Consider the following 13,553-nt stretch of genomic DNA (forward strand, 5'->3'; position numbering starts at 1 on the left):
TGTCCCAGAGGCTGTGTGCGCCCAGGAAAAGGAGCTTACACTCTGTCCAGAAACTCTGCCAGAAGTGTTCACTGGGAAAATGACATTTGGAGGCTGAACAGATGCTTATAAAACAGAAGAAGGCCTGAAATAAGTCCACAGGCAATGATAATATTAATAAAAATATAATAATTATTATATAATTATAAAATAATATTATTCATAATAATAATAGGTATTATTATTATGCTGTAAACAAAGGGAAAAGTACTGGCCTTCTATGTGCCAAGAACTTTACCAGAAATAACAGAAACTGCTGGTCAAAAGAGACTTAGGTACTATACAATATTTTTGTTCTGTCTTGTCCTTAGGTGAGTAAAAGGCCCAGGACAAGGTCTGGAGTCATGGCCACGTTAGAACTATATGCAAAGAATATTAGGGAAGTAAATCAAGGCACTGGAAACAGTGTTGGGCAGTTATGAGTTATGTAAGCTGAAGACAGTAGCAGTTAGTCTAGTATCCGCAAGTGCTCTTCTGCAAGGCTCATCCAGGTTTGAACGTTTGTTCTGCCACTAAAGCTATATGGTTTAGGTAATACAGTCAACCTATCAGAGCTTTAATTTTCCTATCTATAAATGAGCACAATGTTATACCTTCATGTTGTTTTGTATAGGTAAGAATGTGCAGAGTTCATGATGGGAACTCAATAATTGGTAGTTACAATTGTGTTTTTATTATATTAATACAAATGCCCACGAAGGGATTTTATAACTACAAATGCATCAGCAGGGGTAGAGACTAGGACGGGGAGAAATATGGGGCTGGGACAGGAGAAAGGTAAAAGCAGATTGGGGTGGGAGCTGAATTAGTGGAGATATGGAATTTAAACTGCTATTTGAAAAATCTGGCAATGAAGGACAAAGAAACAGCACCAGGGTAAGAGGTTGTTCATTCAGTTAGTAGGACAGGGATGAATGCAGCTAATGGAGAAAGACTGGATTTAGAAAGGAAAACAGAGTGACACAGGGTAATTGTGTCTGTGGGTGTGGCTAGATCTATGAGGAAAAAAAGGAAGAAGTCACTCCAGAGGGTCTACTTCTACTTTCCATGGGGCTTATGTCTGTTTCTTAAAAAGATGAAGGAAATAATCTTAACCTATATGTTTATCAGACTGGTTTTGAACTTGGGGGTTCAAACAACTCTTCTGCCTCAGTCCCCCTAGCAGCTGGGACTACAGGTACCCACTACTACTCCCCAGCAAATAATCATACCTCTTCCACTTTCTCTTCTTCCTCTTCCACTCTCTCCTGAGATTCCTTAGTCTCTTCACTTTCTTCTTCATCCTCTTTAGAAGGCTTATCTTTATCTATTTCAGGTTCAATGAAGTCTTTGCTAACTTCCTGTGTGATGACACAATATTATAATCTGTCTGTCATTATTTATTCATACATCTTAATTGAGTGCTAATTCTGCAACTGGGTAATGAGTCCTTGGTAAGAACACAAAAGTTGGTAAGAAAGGTCCCTTCCTTAAAGAAGCTTACAATTTTGTGGACAACAAATCCTATAGATGTTCATAGTCATGCAGTAGGGAGCACCTAATGCAGACCAAGTGAAAGAGAAGGTTGGTCAAGCAGGTTTCCTGGAGGAGATGTCTGAGTTTTTTCTTGTAGCCTAACAAAAGGAAGCAAGAAAGCACAAAGAGGTTCTGGGCAGAGGATTTTGTATGTAAATAACCGGTTTGAAAATAAAAGTAATTCAATTGAATAGAATATTTGAGGTAAGTAAGAAGACAAGAACAATCATGGAGGACAGGCTAGACGGTCATGCCATGGAAACTGGATTTTACCCTGAAAGTAATGAGGCAGGAAAAAGGAAAGAAAGAAAAAAGGAAAAGAGGAAGAGAATAAAAGAGAAGGGAGAAGAAAAAGACAGAAAGCAGGAATGAACAACAGAGGTTGCAGGGATGAAGAGGAAGAGCACTCAAGATGTTTAAGAGGTAACTCTTGTGATTGACAAGATGGACATAGGATGGGGGGCTGGAGTTGTGCCTCAGAGGTAGAGCGCTCACCTTGCATGTGCGAGGCCCTGGGTTGGATCCTCAGCACCATATAAAATTAAATAAATAAAATAAAGGTACTGTGCCCAACTGTGGGAGGCCACTCTGAATGATTTGTGGTCTTCCCGCCCCCGGAGAGGCTTTGACCATCACTACATCTCGTAGTGACCTGGACATTGCCCGGGTTCTGGAAGTTGAGGACGCTTCTTCACAGGTAGGTTTGTAGCCCTGCAGCTCCTTGGGTCGAATTACACTGCCTGTCCTTTGTAACCCTGGCCCTCCTGACCTTTTTTGGATGGAACTTTCTAAGAACAAGGGTCCCCCCAATAAAAGCCCATTTCCAGACATGCTTGCTCTCTCTCGCCAGCCTCTTGTGACTTTTCCTGGCTCTCCCATTTGGGGAGCTTGAGGCTGAGAGCGGAGGAGCCATCCTGAAGCTTGTTTAAAGGTAAAGTGTGTGTCTGTGTTTTATTTGGTGTCCCTGGAAATTCACAGGAGCGACCTGAAGAACAGCTGCCCTCACAGGTCAGGGGCAGCATTCAACTACAACTAAAAAATATTTTTTAAAAAAAGATGGACATTGGATGATTAGGGAAAAGGTGCATCTTGAATAACACATGGTTTATAATTTAGGTCACTAGAAAGATGATGATGCCATTCAGAGATAATGAAAAAAGATGGATAAACAGGTTTGGAGAGGGACAAGTTCAGGTTAGGCTTTATGAGTCTGAGGTATTGCTGAGATATCTGAGTTTATATATCCAGTAAATACCTGAAAATATGGAGGGATTTGAGCTAAAGATAGAGAGTTGACAGTTATATGACTTAGTTAAAGCCAAGAAAGTAAATCATATTCCAAAGTCAAACTTGCAAAGTGGTGCAAGGATAAGGGTTTAGGACAGTAAGACAGTAAGTTAGTTATAAAAAGAGGTTGGGCAAAATAAAGAACTCACCTCAAAGGCATAAAAATAGACATCTTATATCCCATGTTCTTGGTTAAAACAATCCAACATCATAAACATGTGTTCTAAGTTAATATATAAATTTAATATTCTCAGTTTTTAAAAAAATTATATTTTTCTAGAGCTCAATGATAAAATTGCACAGAAGAATAAATAAGCAAAAATAGCAAAAAAAAAAAAAAATACCTGGAAAAAAAGATCAATGAGAATGATCGACCCTACCAGATATGAAAATATATCAGAAAGCCTCAAAAATTATAATGTTGTGGTAATAACCCATAAATAGAAAAAAGCAATGGGTAAGGATAGAAAATCCAGAAACAGACTTAAGTGGATGTGGTTGTTTTCAAATGCTGGAAATACTGTAATGTGAAAGGCAAAGCCACCTTATTTACATTAACCCAAAAGACTGAATTAGGACCTGTGGGTAGAAAAAGATAAAGTAGGCATATTATATTTAGTTTAATAGAAAGAATAATGTTCTAACAGTGTTCGCCAAAAGCAAATGGGATTAGAGATACTTTGACAAGGCAATAAAAAAATCATTGATGATCTTCGAGTAGTTTTAGAGTTTTAATTAAACTGATTGTGATGGGATTCTAAAAAATGGGAAAAATGAACCATGTTTATAGGTTGTTTTTAGATAGATAAAATGGAACCATTAGAGAGAAAGATACTAAAGATAGATAGAAAAGAGAGAAGACTTTGGACATGAGATTAAATGTCCAAAGGAAAAAGTAACCAGGTGGAAAGACTAAGGCAGGAGAGATAGAAGGGTGAATATACAAGCAGGCATCTGAGGAAGTAGCAGGGAGCTTGTACTTGGAAGCCATTCTTCCCTTATGAAGTAGGATTAAAAAATTACCTGCCATTTGTCTAATCCAATGGACTTCTATTCTTCCCCTCCCCACCTCCCCTTGTTGTGGGTTATAACATCCACATACCAGCAAAAGGGGAATGAAGGGAAGAGGAGGGGGAGGGGAAAATAAGGACAGTAGAGTTAATTGGACATAACTTTCTTAACCTTGAATATAAACACACGACCAGTGTAACTCCACATCATGTACAACCACAAGAATGGAATCCTAATTAGAATAAGTTATTCTCCATATATGTACAACATGTCAAAATATACTCTGTGTCATGTATACCTAAAAAGAACAAATTTTTTAAAAACCACCTGCCAACAAAGTGAGGCAAGATGTTTGGGTAGGTGATTTTCTTCCCTAAAAGGGAGAAAAGTTGCCAATGCTCTTGATCAAATTCTCTTCTGATAGAGTAAAAATGAGGATTTGCAATACGCAGTGGAAAAAGTTGCTTGAAACTCACCTAATGAAATACAAGAAGGACCTGAATAATGACCCAAATAATGACAGATCCCAGGCATCAAAGAAATGAAATAATGCTAACATGTGACAATACCTCTTCTTCAAGTAGTTTCTCTTTTTCTTCAGATGTCAATAACTTCACTTTTCTGCCTTTGATCTGAGAAAGGAGGTGAGTACATGTGTTGATCCACTCATAACATTCATTCTGAGAAGAGATACAAGAAAATTTCTATGTCGGAAAATATCAGATTAAACCAACTCATTCATTCACTCCTACTGAGGAACAACTGAGTACAATTCTTCTAAATATAACTCCCTTCAATTAAATTTGTATTAGTACAGTTCAAAGACTGGTTCAGAAGCGATTTACTATGAACATGGAATATATCTCTTATTTGACCAAGTTTGAGATCAGGTTTATAACAGGATAAGGTATAATGGTGTGCCATAAAACCAGATGCAGAAGAATTATTGGGTCTACTAACACTCTAAATGGTCTGTCCTGATACACTGTATGTGAGTGACCAGTTCAACAATGATTGCATGACAATAACATGCACTTACATTATATATAATTATATGACAAACTCTAAGAAATGTAAATATATTAACTAATTTGAGCCTCAATATGAGGTACAAACTATTTTTATCCTCATTTTTTAAAGATGAGGAATATAACAGTTAAACATCTTGTTAAATATCCTGAATATATATAGAGAATAATTGGATTCTAATCTAGGTTGTGGTTTTTTTTTTTTTTGTAAATGAACACACAGTATATTTATTTTTATTAGTACTGAGAATTGAACCCAGTGCCTCACATGCTAGGCAAGTGCTTTACCACTGAGCCCCAGCCCCAGCCCTTGTCTGTGTTTTAACCAATATAAAAATATTACTCACAGTTGGGCACAGTGGGCCCTGCCTGTAATCCCAGCTACTTGGAAGACTAAGGCAGAAAGACCACAAACTGGAGGCCAGATTGGCCAGACTGAAACAAGACTCTGTCTCAAAAAATATAAAAGGCTGGGGATGTAGCTCAGTGATTAAGCATCCCAGGTTCAATCCCTAGTACCAAAAAAAAAAAGGCTCAAAAATCAAAATGTCATGGTAATGGCCCATTTAGAAAAATTAATTGTTAAGAATAGCTTTCCTCTGCCACACCTTTCTGCCGTGATGTTCTGCCTTATCTCAAAGCAATGAAACTGGCCAACTATGGATGAACCTCTAAAATCATGAGCCCAAAATAAACTTTCCCTCCTCTAAGTTGTTCTTGTTGGACATTTTGGTCATAGTGACATAAACCTAACACAGGACAGATGCTTACATTCTGAATTCAATGGTTTAGGATGATGTCTTATTGCATATCACCAAAAGAACTGGACAAGGCAGATGATAAGTATTGGGTTTTACTCCTAACTTTACCTAATTAGTTGTGAGTTCTCGAGTAGATGCTTCATAGTCCTCATCTATTTTTAAAAAATGAAGTTGGTGGTTTATTCTAGGTGACCCTTATACATTCATGAGCTAGAAAATGTTTAACAACCATCTTGGGGGTGGGGAGCCTTGATATGTAGCATTCATTCCGTGACATGAATGCTCCCACCATCATAATTTCCATGATATTCATCAATTCCAAATGTTGACACTAGGTGTACAATCAGCTCTTTTTAAACCCATGTAAGCCTCCATTCCACCACTACCTTTAAGAATTCTTCCAGCTATAACATTTGATGAATATATTATTTACCTTCTTTCTTATACCTAGAACAAAAGCATTAGTTAATTTAATTTTATATTTTGGGCAGGAGCATGCTTAGAATTTAACCCAGGGCGGCTTTACAATTGAGCTACATTCCCTAACCCTTTTTTTATTTTTTATTTTATTTTTTTTTAAATTGACTTTTTTTTTTTTTTAAAGAGAGAGAGAGAGAGAGAGAGAGAATTTTAATACTTATTTTCTAGTCATCGGCGGACACAACATCCCTGTTTGTATGTGGTGCTGAGGATCGAACCCAGGCCGCACGCATGCCAGGTGAGTGCGCTACCGCTTGAGTCACATCCCCAGCCCCCTTTTTTTATTTTTTATTTTGAGACAGGTTCTCACCAATTTGCAGAGGCTGGCCTTGAACTTGTGATCCTCCTGTCTCAGCCTCCCAAATTGCAGAGATTATAGGCATGCCACTATGCCCAGCTGTGTTTATTAATTCTTAAAAAAAATTAATGGTATTTTAAAATTTTTATTTCTTCAGAGTTAATTCACCATTCTCTTATTGAATGTACATACTACGAAGCAGATCCTAGTCATTCTCTTACAAACTTCTGAGACATTGAAAATATTTTTGTAAGATGACTTTTGATGGGGGAAAATCATTAGGAGTTTTTAATAAAAGTTTTACAGTGATCTGTAGAGTTAAGTTTTCCAGATTTAAGCAGGTTTTCCTTCAAAATCTTCAACATCACCCTTTATGAGGTATAGGGGAAGGTAGCTTGGGTGCCTAATCAATAAACACAAATCTCTTTCCATGAATACTTTCCTATTTAATTCTAATAAAGTCTGATTCCACACTGTGTTAATAAATGCTTTTGGTAAAAAGCCAAAGGACTAAAATTTACTTCCTGGGGTGAAGGAGAATTTAAGAAGCAATATGTGATCCTAAATATTAAGCCCATTTTTGTTGATCAAAAAAAGGAGAAACAGAAAGCTGTAGGAGATAGTCTTTTATGGGTACAAGTAGGGAAAGCTGGAACTTTCTTGAATTTACCTGCTGGAACATCATGAGAAGCAGGTTTCTAGTACTACTCTTCAAAGTCATACTCCTTTTGGAGGACCAAATCCTGGAACTAGAAGTTTCTTGGGTGACATAAAGGAGGCAACTGCAGCCCAAGATGAATGGCCTTTATAGATTATAGAGGGAAGAGATGGGAAGAATGGCATGGAGGAAATCATGATCAGAACAAAGAGCAGGTGATCTGGAAGGATCTCTAAGATATCTTTCATCAGGCTAGGATGGGTAAAAAAGACTAGCACCTAAGAATGGGAGAGAAATACCTGCTAATACCAAGGAAATTGAGGACTTTTAGTTGGAGCTCTTAAAACTGACTTCTGGCTACAACCAACTCCAGGATTATAAGTGACTCTAATTGTAGGTACTGTAACATTAAAGATAGTTAACCTAAAGCACTCTTTTATTTATTTGGGTGGGGGGTAACTGGGGATTGAACTCGACCACTGAGCCAACATCCCCAGCACTATTTTATACTTTATTTAGAGACAGGGTCTCACTGAGTTGCTTAGCATCTCGCTTTTGCTGAGGCTGACTCTGAATTCACAATACTCCTGGTCTTAGCCTCCTGAGCAACTGGGAATACAAGTGCCCAGCAAACCTAAAGCACTTTAAATGATATCTATCTATCTAGGGACTCTTTCCATGTTTTTAGCTGTTACTCAAGGTTGTACAGTACCAGTATACTTTTATTGAAGCCAATACTCCACTTTAATGCCTCCAAGCTTCAAATGAAACCTTAAGGACAAACAATTGTCATTACCAAGTGGAGTAGGTGATATACAGAGACCAGATCCTTTCAGAAAACAGGCACAAGGGCTGAGGCTTGTGGGGCACTGGGTTCGATCCTCAGTACCACATAAAAATAAATAAGGATATTATGTCCATCTACAGCTAAAAAAAAAAAAAAAAAAAAAACAGACACAAAGGCAAGGATCCTGGGACTGAGCCCTCCAGGAAAATGGTCTCCTGAATTTAACTGGAGCTCAACTGTGGGAGGTCAAGACTGGATCAAGATATGCAAGGATCAGTTGGGAGGTAAATACGGTCATTAGTCACTAGACTGACTTAGTAATCTTGGAGAACTAGAGAATTACCCATTTCTTTTTGAAATTTTGTGTTTTATGTAGGCTGTTTTGCCCGAAAAGTGGAGTAAAACTCCAAAAACTTTACTTAGAAGCCCTCCCACTTCAGAACTTTGTCCAGAATCACGTGAATCTCCTTTATTGGAAAGGAATTCTCAAAACATTAGATTTTGGAAAACTATCACTAGTTATCCTAATAATAACCTTTGGGAGGTTTTCAAGATGATGGTCTAGAACATAGCTTCTTTTTTTTTTAGAGAGAGAGGAGAGAGAGAGAGAGAGAGAGAGAGAGAGAGAGGGAATTTTTTAATATTTATTAATTTTTTTTAGTTTTCAGCGGACACAACATCTTTGTTTGTATGTGGTGCCAGGCTGCACGCATGCCAGGCAAGCGCACTACTGCTTGAGCCACATCCCCAACCCTAGAACATAGCTTCTTAAAATGCTAGAAAAAACATCTTAAAATGCTAGAAGGTGATGCCCACAGCATCACTATATACCCACATTAGACAAGGCTTCTCCAGAAGACCATCTTTTACTCTTCACCTCATGGGATATAGATGGGGCCATCTGAGTCCCCAGAACCTGATGTCACAAAGATTCACATACCATAGAGGTCGACTAGGAGATCATGGGATGACACTAAGGAATTTGAAACTAATATAATTTCAATAAAACTGGAACTAGGGCTGGGGAAGTGGCACAGTGATAGAGTACTTGCCTAGCATGTGGGAGACACTAGGTTTGATCCCAGCACCACATAAAAATAAACATATAAAATAAAGGTATTGTGTCCATCTACAACTAAAAAAATAAAAAGTAAAAACTGAACTAGCCACTCATTTTAGAGTGCTAAAGCACTCCAAGAGAAGTAGAGGTCTGCTTAGCCCCCTAAATAGTTTTATATATCCTGAAAGACCTCAGCTGCAGAATTAAATATGGGGCACATATCGTTTTAGAGAAAGAAGGTCCAAGCATGGGATTAGTTAGAATCTTATTTCTGATATAAGAGTAGATTCTCATTCACCTGATAATATTCTCCTAATTTATCAGAGATCATTTGTAAAGGGTTAGTGATAAAGAGCTTAACAGAGGACCTAAGTAGTACCGATGGGAAGTGTGGATCCTCAGAGAGATGATGAGGTCATGGGCCTTTGATCAGGGCCTGGGGTGGAATGGGCAATGAATGGCCCATAGTACAGTGCTTTCACAAGATCGAATACAGATGGTTTTACAGTATACAGGTCCCCAGGTCCCCTTGGGAATGGCCCCTCACTATAGTATCCCTCATATTGCTATTGCCTTAACTTTAATAGGGAAGTATATACCAAAGCATCCTGAAGATCTTATTCTAAAATTGCCTTTATCTGAAAACATGGTCTCACCACACAGAGTTCTACCTCCTTTTAAATAAGTAATAATTAAGTATGACATGGAGCTGACCGTGGATCTCCATCACTATTCATGGCACATCCATCCTGCCAAAATCGGGATTTCCATCATTTCTGAGGGCGGGTACTGGTAGGGCTGGTTGTAGCAAGCCTAAAAAGAGCCAAGCACATTTTCAGATGTGCAATGAGGATGGCAAGCTCCAAGGGGCTACTCGGTTCAGAGGCACATCAGTCTGTTGCGAAGAACACCCTGAAGCTTATCAGAACCAGAACTGAAACTGATATGTTTCATTCAACTCCCAGATAAAAGTGAAACACACCAAGAGGAAAACACTTTCAAAGAGTTTCCCTCTCTGACATTACTCTAATTGTTCACACACAGCATTTTCTTTTTTTAACTTTCTGCTAAATGAAATTTGCTATTTTAAATTTGGATTTAGCATCCATATTTATGAGGCTTATTTCCTCTATACTTATTGGGATTTTTTAAAAGAACTTTGCTAGCCATATGAAATAAACTGGGAAATCTTTTATTAGTCATTATCTATATTCCTAAATTGTTTATATATCACAGGGATTACCCTTGCTCCTTCAAAGTCTAAAAACACTGTCTACAGAGTCCAGGTAATTTCTTTTATTTTTTTAAACTTAATGCATCAATTTCTTCTCTGAAAATTGGCCACTTTTCTCCTTCCAGAGTTAGTGCTATTTATTTTATATTCTCCTACAAAGTCTCCATCTCCTAGAGACTTAAAAGCTTGCTAGCAAGATATTGTACATAATGTATGAGTGTGTGTGTGCGCGCGCGCAAAACACGCACACATAAATTTTTTCGTACCAAGAATTGAACCCAGGGCACTTAACCACTGAGCCATATCCCAATCCTTTTTTATTTTGAGATAGGGTCTTACTAAGTTGCTTACAGCCTGACTAAATTGCTGAGGCTGGCTTTGAACTTGTGATCTTTTTGCCTCAGCCTCCCAAGTCATTGAGATTGAGATGTACATAATTTTTAATAATACACTATTTAAAAACTGTGAACTTGGTCATACATAAAAAAAGCATAACACACATACATGCCATTTAATAAGAACATTCGTTTAAACAGTACAAGGTGAAGAACAGAAAATTATTTGCATTCTATATGCCAGTTATCGCATACCATATTATCCATTCGCTGTTTATGGATATTTGAACTGTTTCTACTACTTTGGAGATACTACTAAGGATATTCTCAAATATGTCTCCCAGTCTAGTGAATTTGTTGCAAAATCTTCTCAAGTTATTATAGATATACAAATAGAAATGTTACGTTCCTGGGTGTGGGAATCCAACTTTTAACAAGTATCGCCCACTGATTTCCAAACGGGACACATACATTTACATTCTTACAGTCCAGAGTCCCTGTTGTCCCTGTTGTTTACCCCATTCTTGTTAACACTTCTGCATTGTCAAATTTTGTATGTTTTACCAATTTGATAGGTAAGCAATTGATATTAATTTATATTTCCCTGATCACTTGTGAAATTGAGGCATCATTTCAAATGTTAGCCAATTGGATTTTCTCTTTTGTGAAGTATACATTCAAATTTTGTCCACTTTTTTCTATGGGGTTATTTTCATAATATTGATCACAGAAGGCCATTTCATATTCAGGATACTTGTCTTTTATCAGTTATAGGTGTTGCAAATGTATTCTTCCAATCTGTGGCTTGTTTCTGGTTTTGAGACATTTTTTAGAAGTTCTTAAATTTAAGATAATCAAATTATAATCTTTACTTTTAGTGATTTTTTTATTTTGATAAAAATAAAATTTAAAATATTTTCTACCCCAAGATCTTAGAGATACTGTCTTTTAAAATCTTTAAAATTTGGGGGCCTCTTGGTGAATTCTATCAAACTATCATGGCAGAAATAATATTCAATTCTAAACAAATTGTTCAATAAAATAGAAATGTAAGAGATACTTCTCAACTCATTACCCTGAATAATAAGCCAGTATTACCTTGGTATCAGAACCAAATACCTTACAAGACAATGTATGTAATCAACATCCCTGTGAACATCAATGTAAAAAATCTAAACAAATTTTTAATTAATTGAATTTGTGATACATAGAAAGATGATAATACCTCATGATCAAGTAGAGTTTATTCCAGTAATTAAAGGTCACTTTGACATTCAAGTTTGACATTCAAGTCAACTTTTAAGTTAGTCAATGTAATTCAACAGACTAAAAAGGCAACTCAAGGTCATCCCAAATTGATGTAGAGAAAGAACTTGATGAGATTCAATATCCTTTCCTGACTGAAAAAAATATTCAGTAGACATGGAATAAAAGGAACTTTCTCAATCTAATAAAGGGCATCTTACATACGATCAATAGATTTTTTAACAAAGATGCAAAGGCATCTTGATAGAGAAAAAAGGACAGTCTTTTCAACAAACGGTTCCCAAACAATTAGATATCCAAATGCTCCAAAAGGAACTTCGATCCATACCTGGAATCATATATGAAAATATTTCAACTCAAAATGAGTCATAGACCTTAGTATAAAGTCTAAAACTATAAAACTTCTAGAAAAAAACAGGAAGAAAATCTTTGGGATGTTATACAAAAATTTCCTTAAGTATAATACCAAAAGCTAGATCCATACAAGAAAAAAAAAATGCTTGAACTTCATCAAAATTAAGAACTTCCCATCTTTCAGTCACTATTAAGAGAAGGAAATAAAAAAATCACAGACTGGGAGAAAATATTATAAAATCATATATCTGGCAAAAAAAACCACTTGGTATTTATAATATATAAAGAACCCCTAAAACTCAATAATAATTAAACAAACAAGCCATTATTGGGCCAAAGATTTGAACATATATTTCATGACAGACAATATAAAGATGAAAAATAAGCAAAAGAAATGCCATTAAGGAAATGAAAATTAAAACCACAGTAACATATCACTACCCACCTATTAAAATGTCAAAAAATTAAAAGACTGATAATTATAAGTGTCAGTAAGTATATAAAGCAACCGAGACACTCATTCACTGCTGAATGCTTTAGCCACTCCAGAAAACACACACATTCCATTCTTAGATATTACCCAAGAGAAATAGGGATAAAAGTCTATTCAAAGACATGTACATAAATATGCACTGAAGCTTTGCTTTTAATAATAAAACATTAGAAACAACTCAAATGCCCACCAATAGATAATGGATAAAGTATGTGTATCCCTATAATAAAATATATATGTGTGTATATGTATTTTATTATATGTTAACCAGCACTAAAAAATATCAACTTTAGATAAAAGCAACATGTATAAATATCAAAATAAATGTTTAGTCAAAAAAGTCAGACCAAAAAAATTATATTCTATATGATTCCATTAACATAAATTCTAGGAAATGAAAAATAATCTTTGGTGTTAAAAAGTGGACCAGATATTGCCGGAGATAGGATGAGGTTGAAAGGAGAGGCTACAAGGTGCACACCCTTGAGTCGTTGGATATCTTCAAAACAAAGTGGAAGAAAGAAGTATTACCTTCATCCTATCCAGCTCCCGAAGCTCCTTAGCAGGATTACTTTGTGACTGTGCTGCTTGAGTCAGAGCCATTGCTGTTACCATCCCTTTACAACAACTGCAAAAAACCAAACCAAACAAAACAAAAATAACCGCAAAACAAAGTACAGGGAAAAGGAAAAATCACACTCAGTTCTATGGTTTAGATGAGTATCCCCCCAAAGGCCCATGTGTTAACACTTGGTCTCCAAGGTGGTACTATTGGGAGGTGGTGGAACTTTCAGGAGGTGGGGCCTCAGGGGAGGTCCTTAGGTCACTGGTGATGTGCCCTTGGAGGGGATTGTGGGACCTCAGTCTCTTTCTTTTCCTCTTCCTCTTCTGCTGTTTGGCTCATGAAGTGAGCAGTTTTGTTTTACCATGCTCTCTTACAATGATTG

At 36.7% G+C, this 13,553-nt stretch overlaps 1 protein-coding gene across 1 annotated transcript in view; it reads right to left on the reverse strand.

The window, feature by feature from the left end:
• The window catches only part of Axdnd1 (axonemal dynein light chain domain containing 1), a 95,327-nt gene that overhangs the window by 17,430 nt on the left and 64,344 nt on the right, over nucleotides 1-13,553 (reverse strand). The window contains exons 19-21 of the mRNA XM_076872940.1: nucleotides 13,138-13,234; nucleotides 4,417-4,532; nucleotides 1,251-1,371 (exon numbers count right to left, since the gene is read on the reverse strand). Of these exons, the coding sequence (XP_076729055.1) occupies nucleotides 1,251-1,371; nucleotides 4,417-4,532; nucleotides 13,138-13,234 (334 nt within the window). The remainder of the gene's footprint in view (nucleotides 1-1,250; nucleotides 1,372-4,416; nucleotides 4,533-13,137; nucleotides 13,235-13,553) is intronic.

This window comes from Callospermophilus lateralis, chromosome 13, assembly GCF_048772815.1.
Source record: "Callospermophilus lateralis isolate mCalLat2 chromosome 13, mCalLat2.hap1, whole genome shotgun sequence".
Taxonomy (NCBI): domain Eukaryota; kingdom Metazoa; phylum Chordata; class Mammalia; order Rodentia; family Sciuridae; genus Callospermophilus; species Callospermophilus lateralis.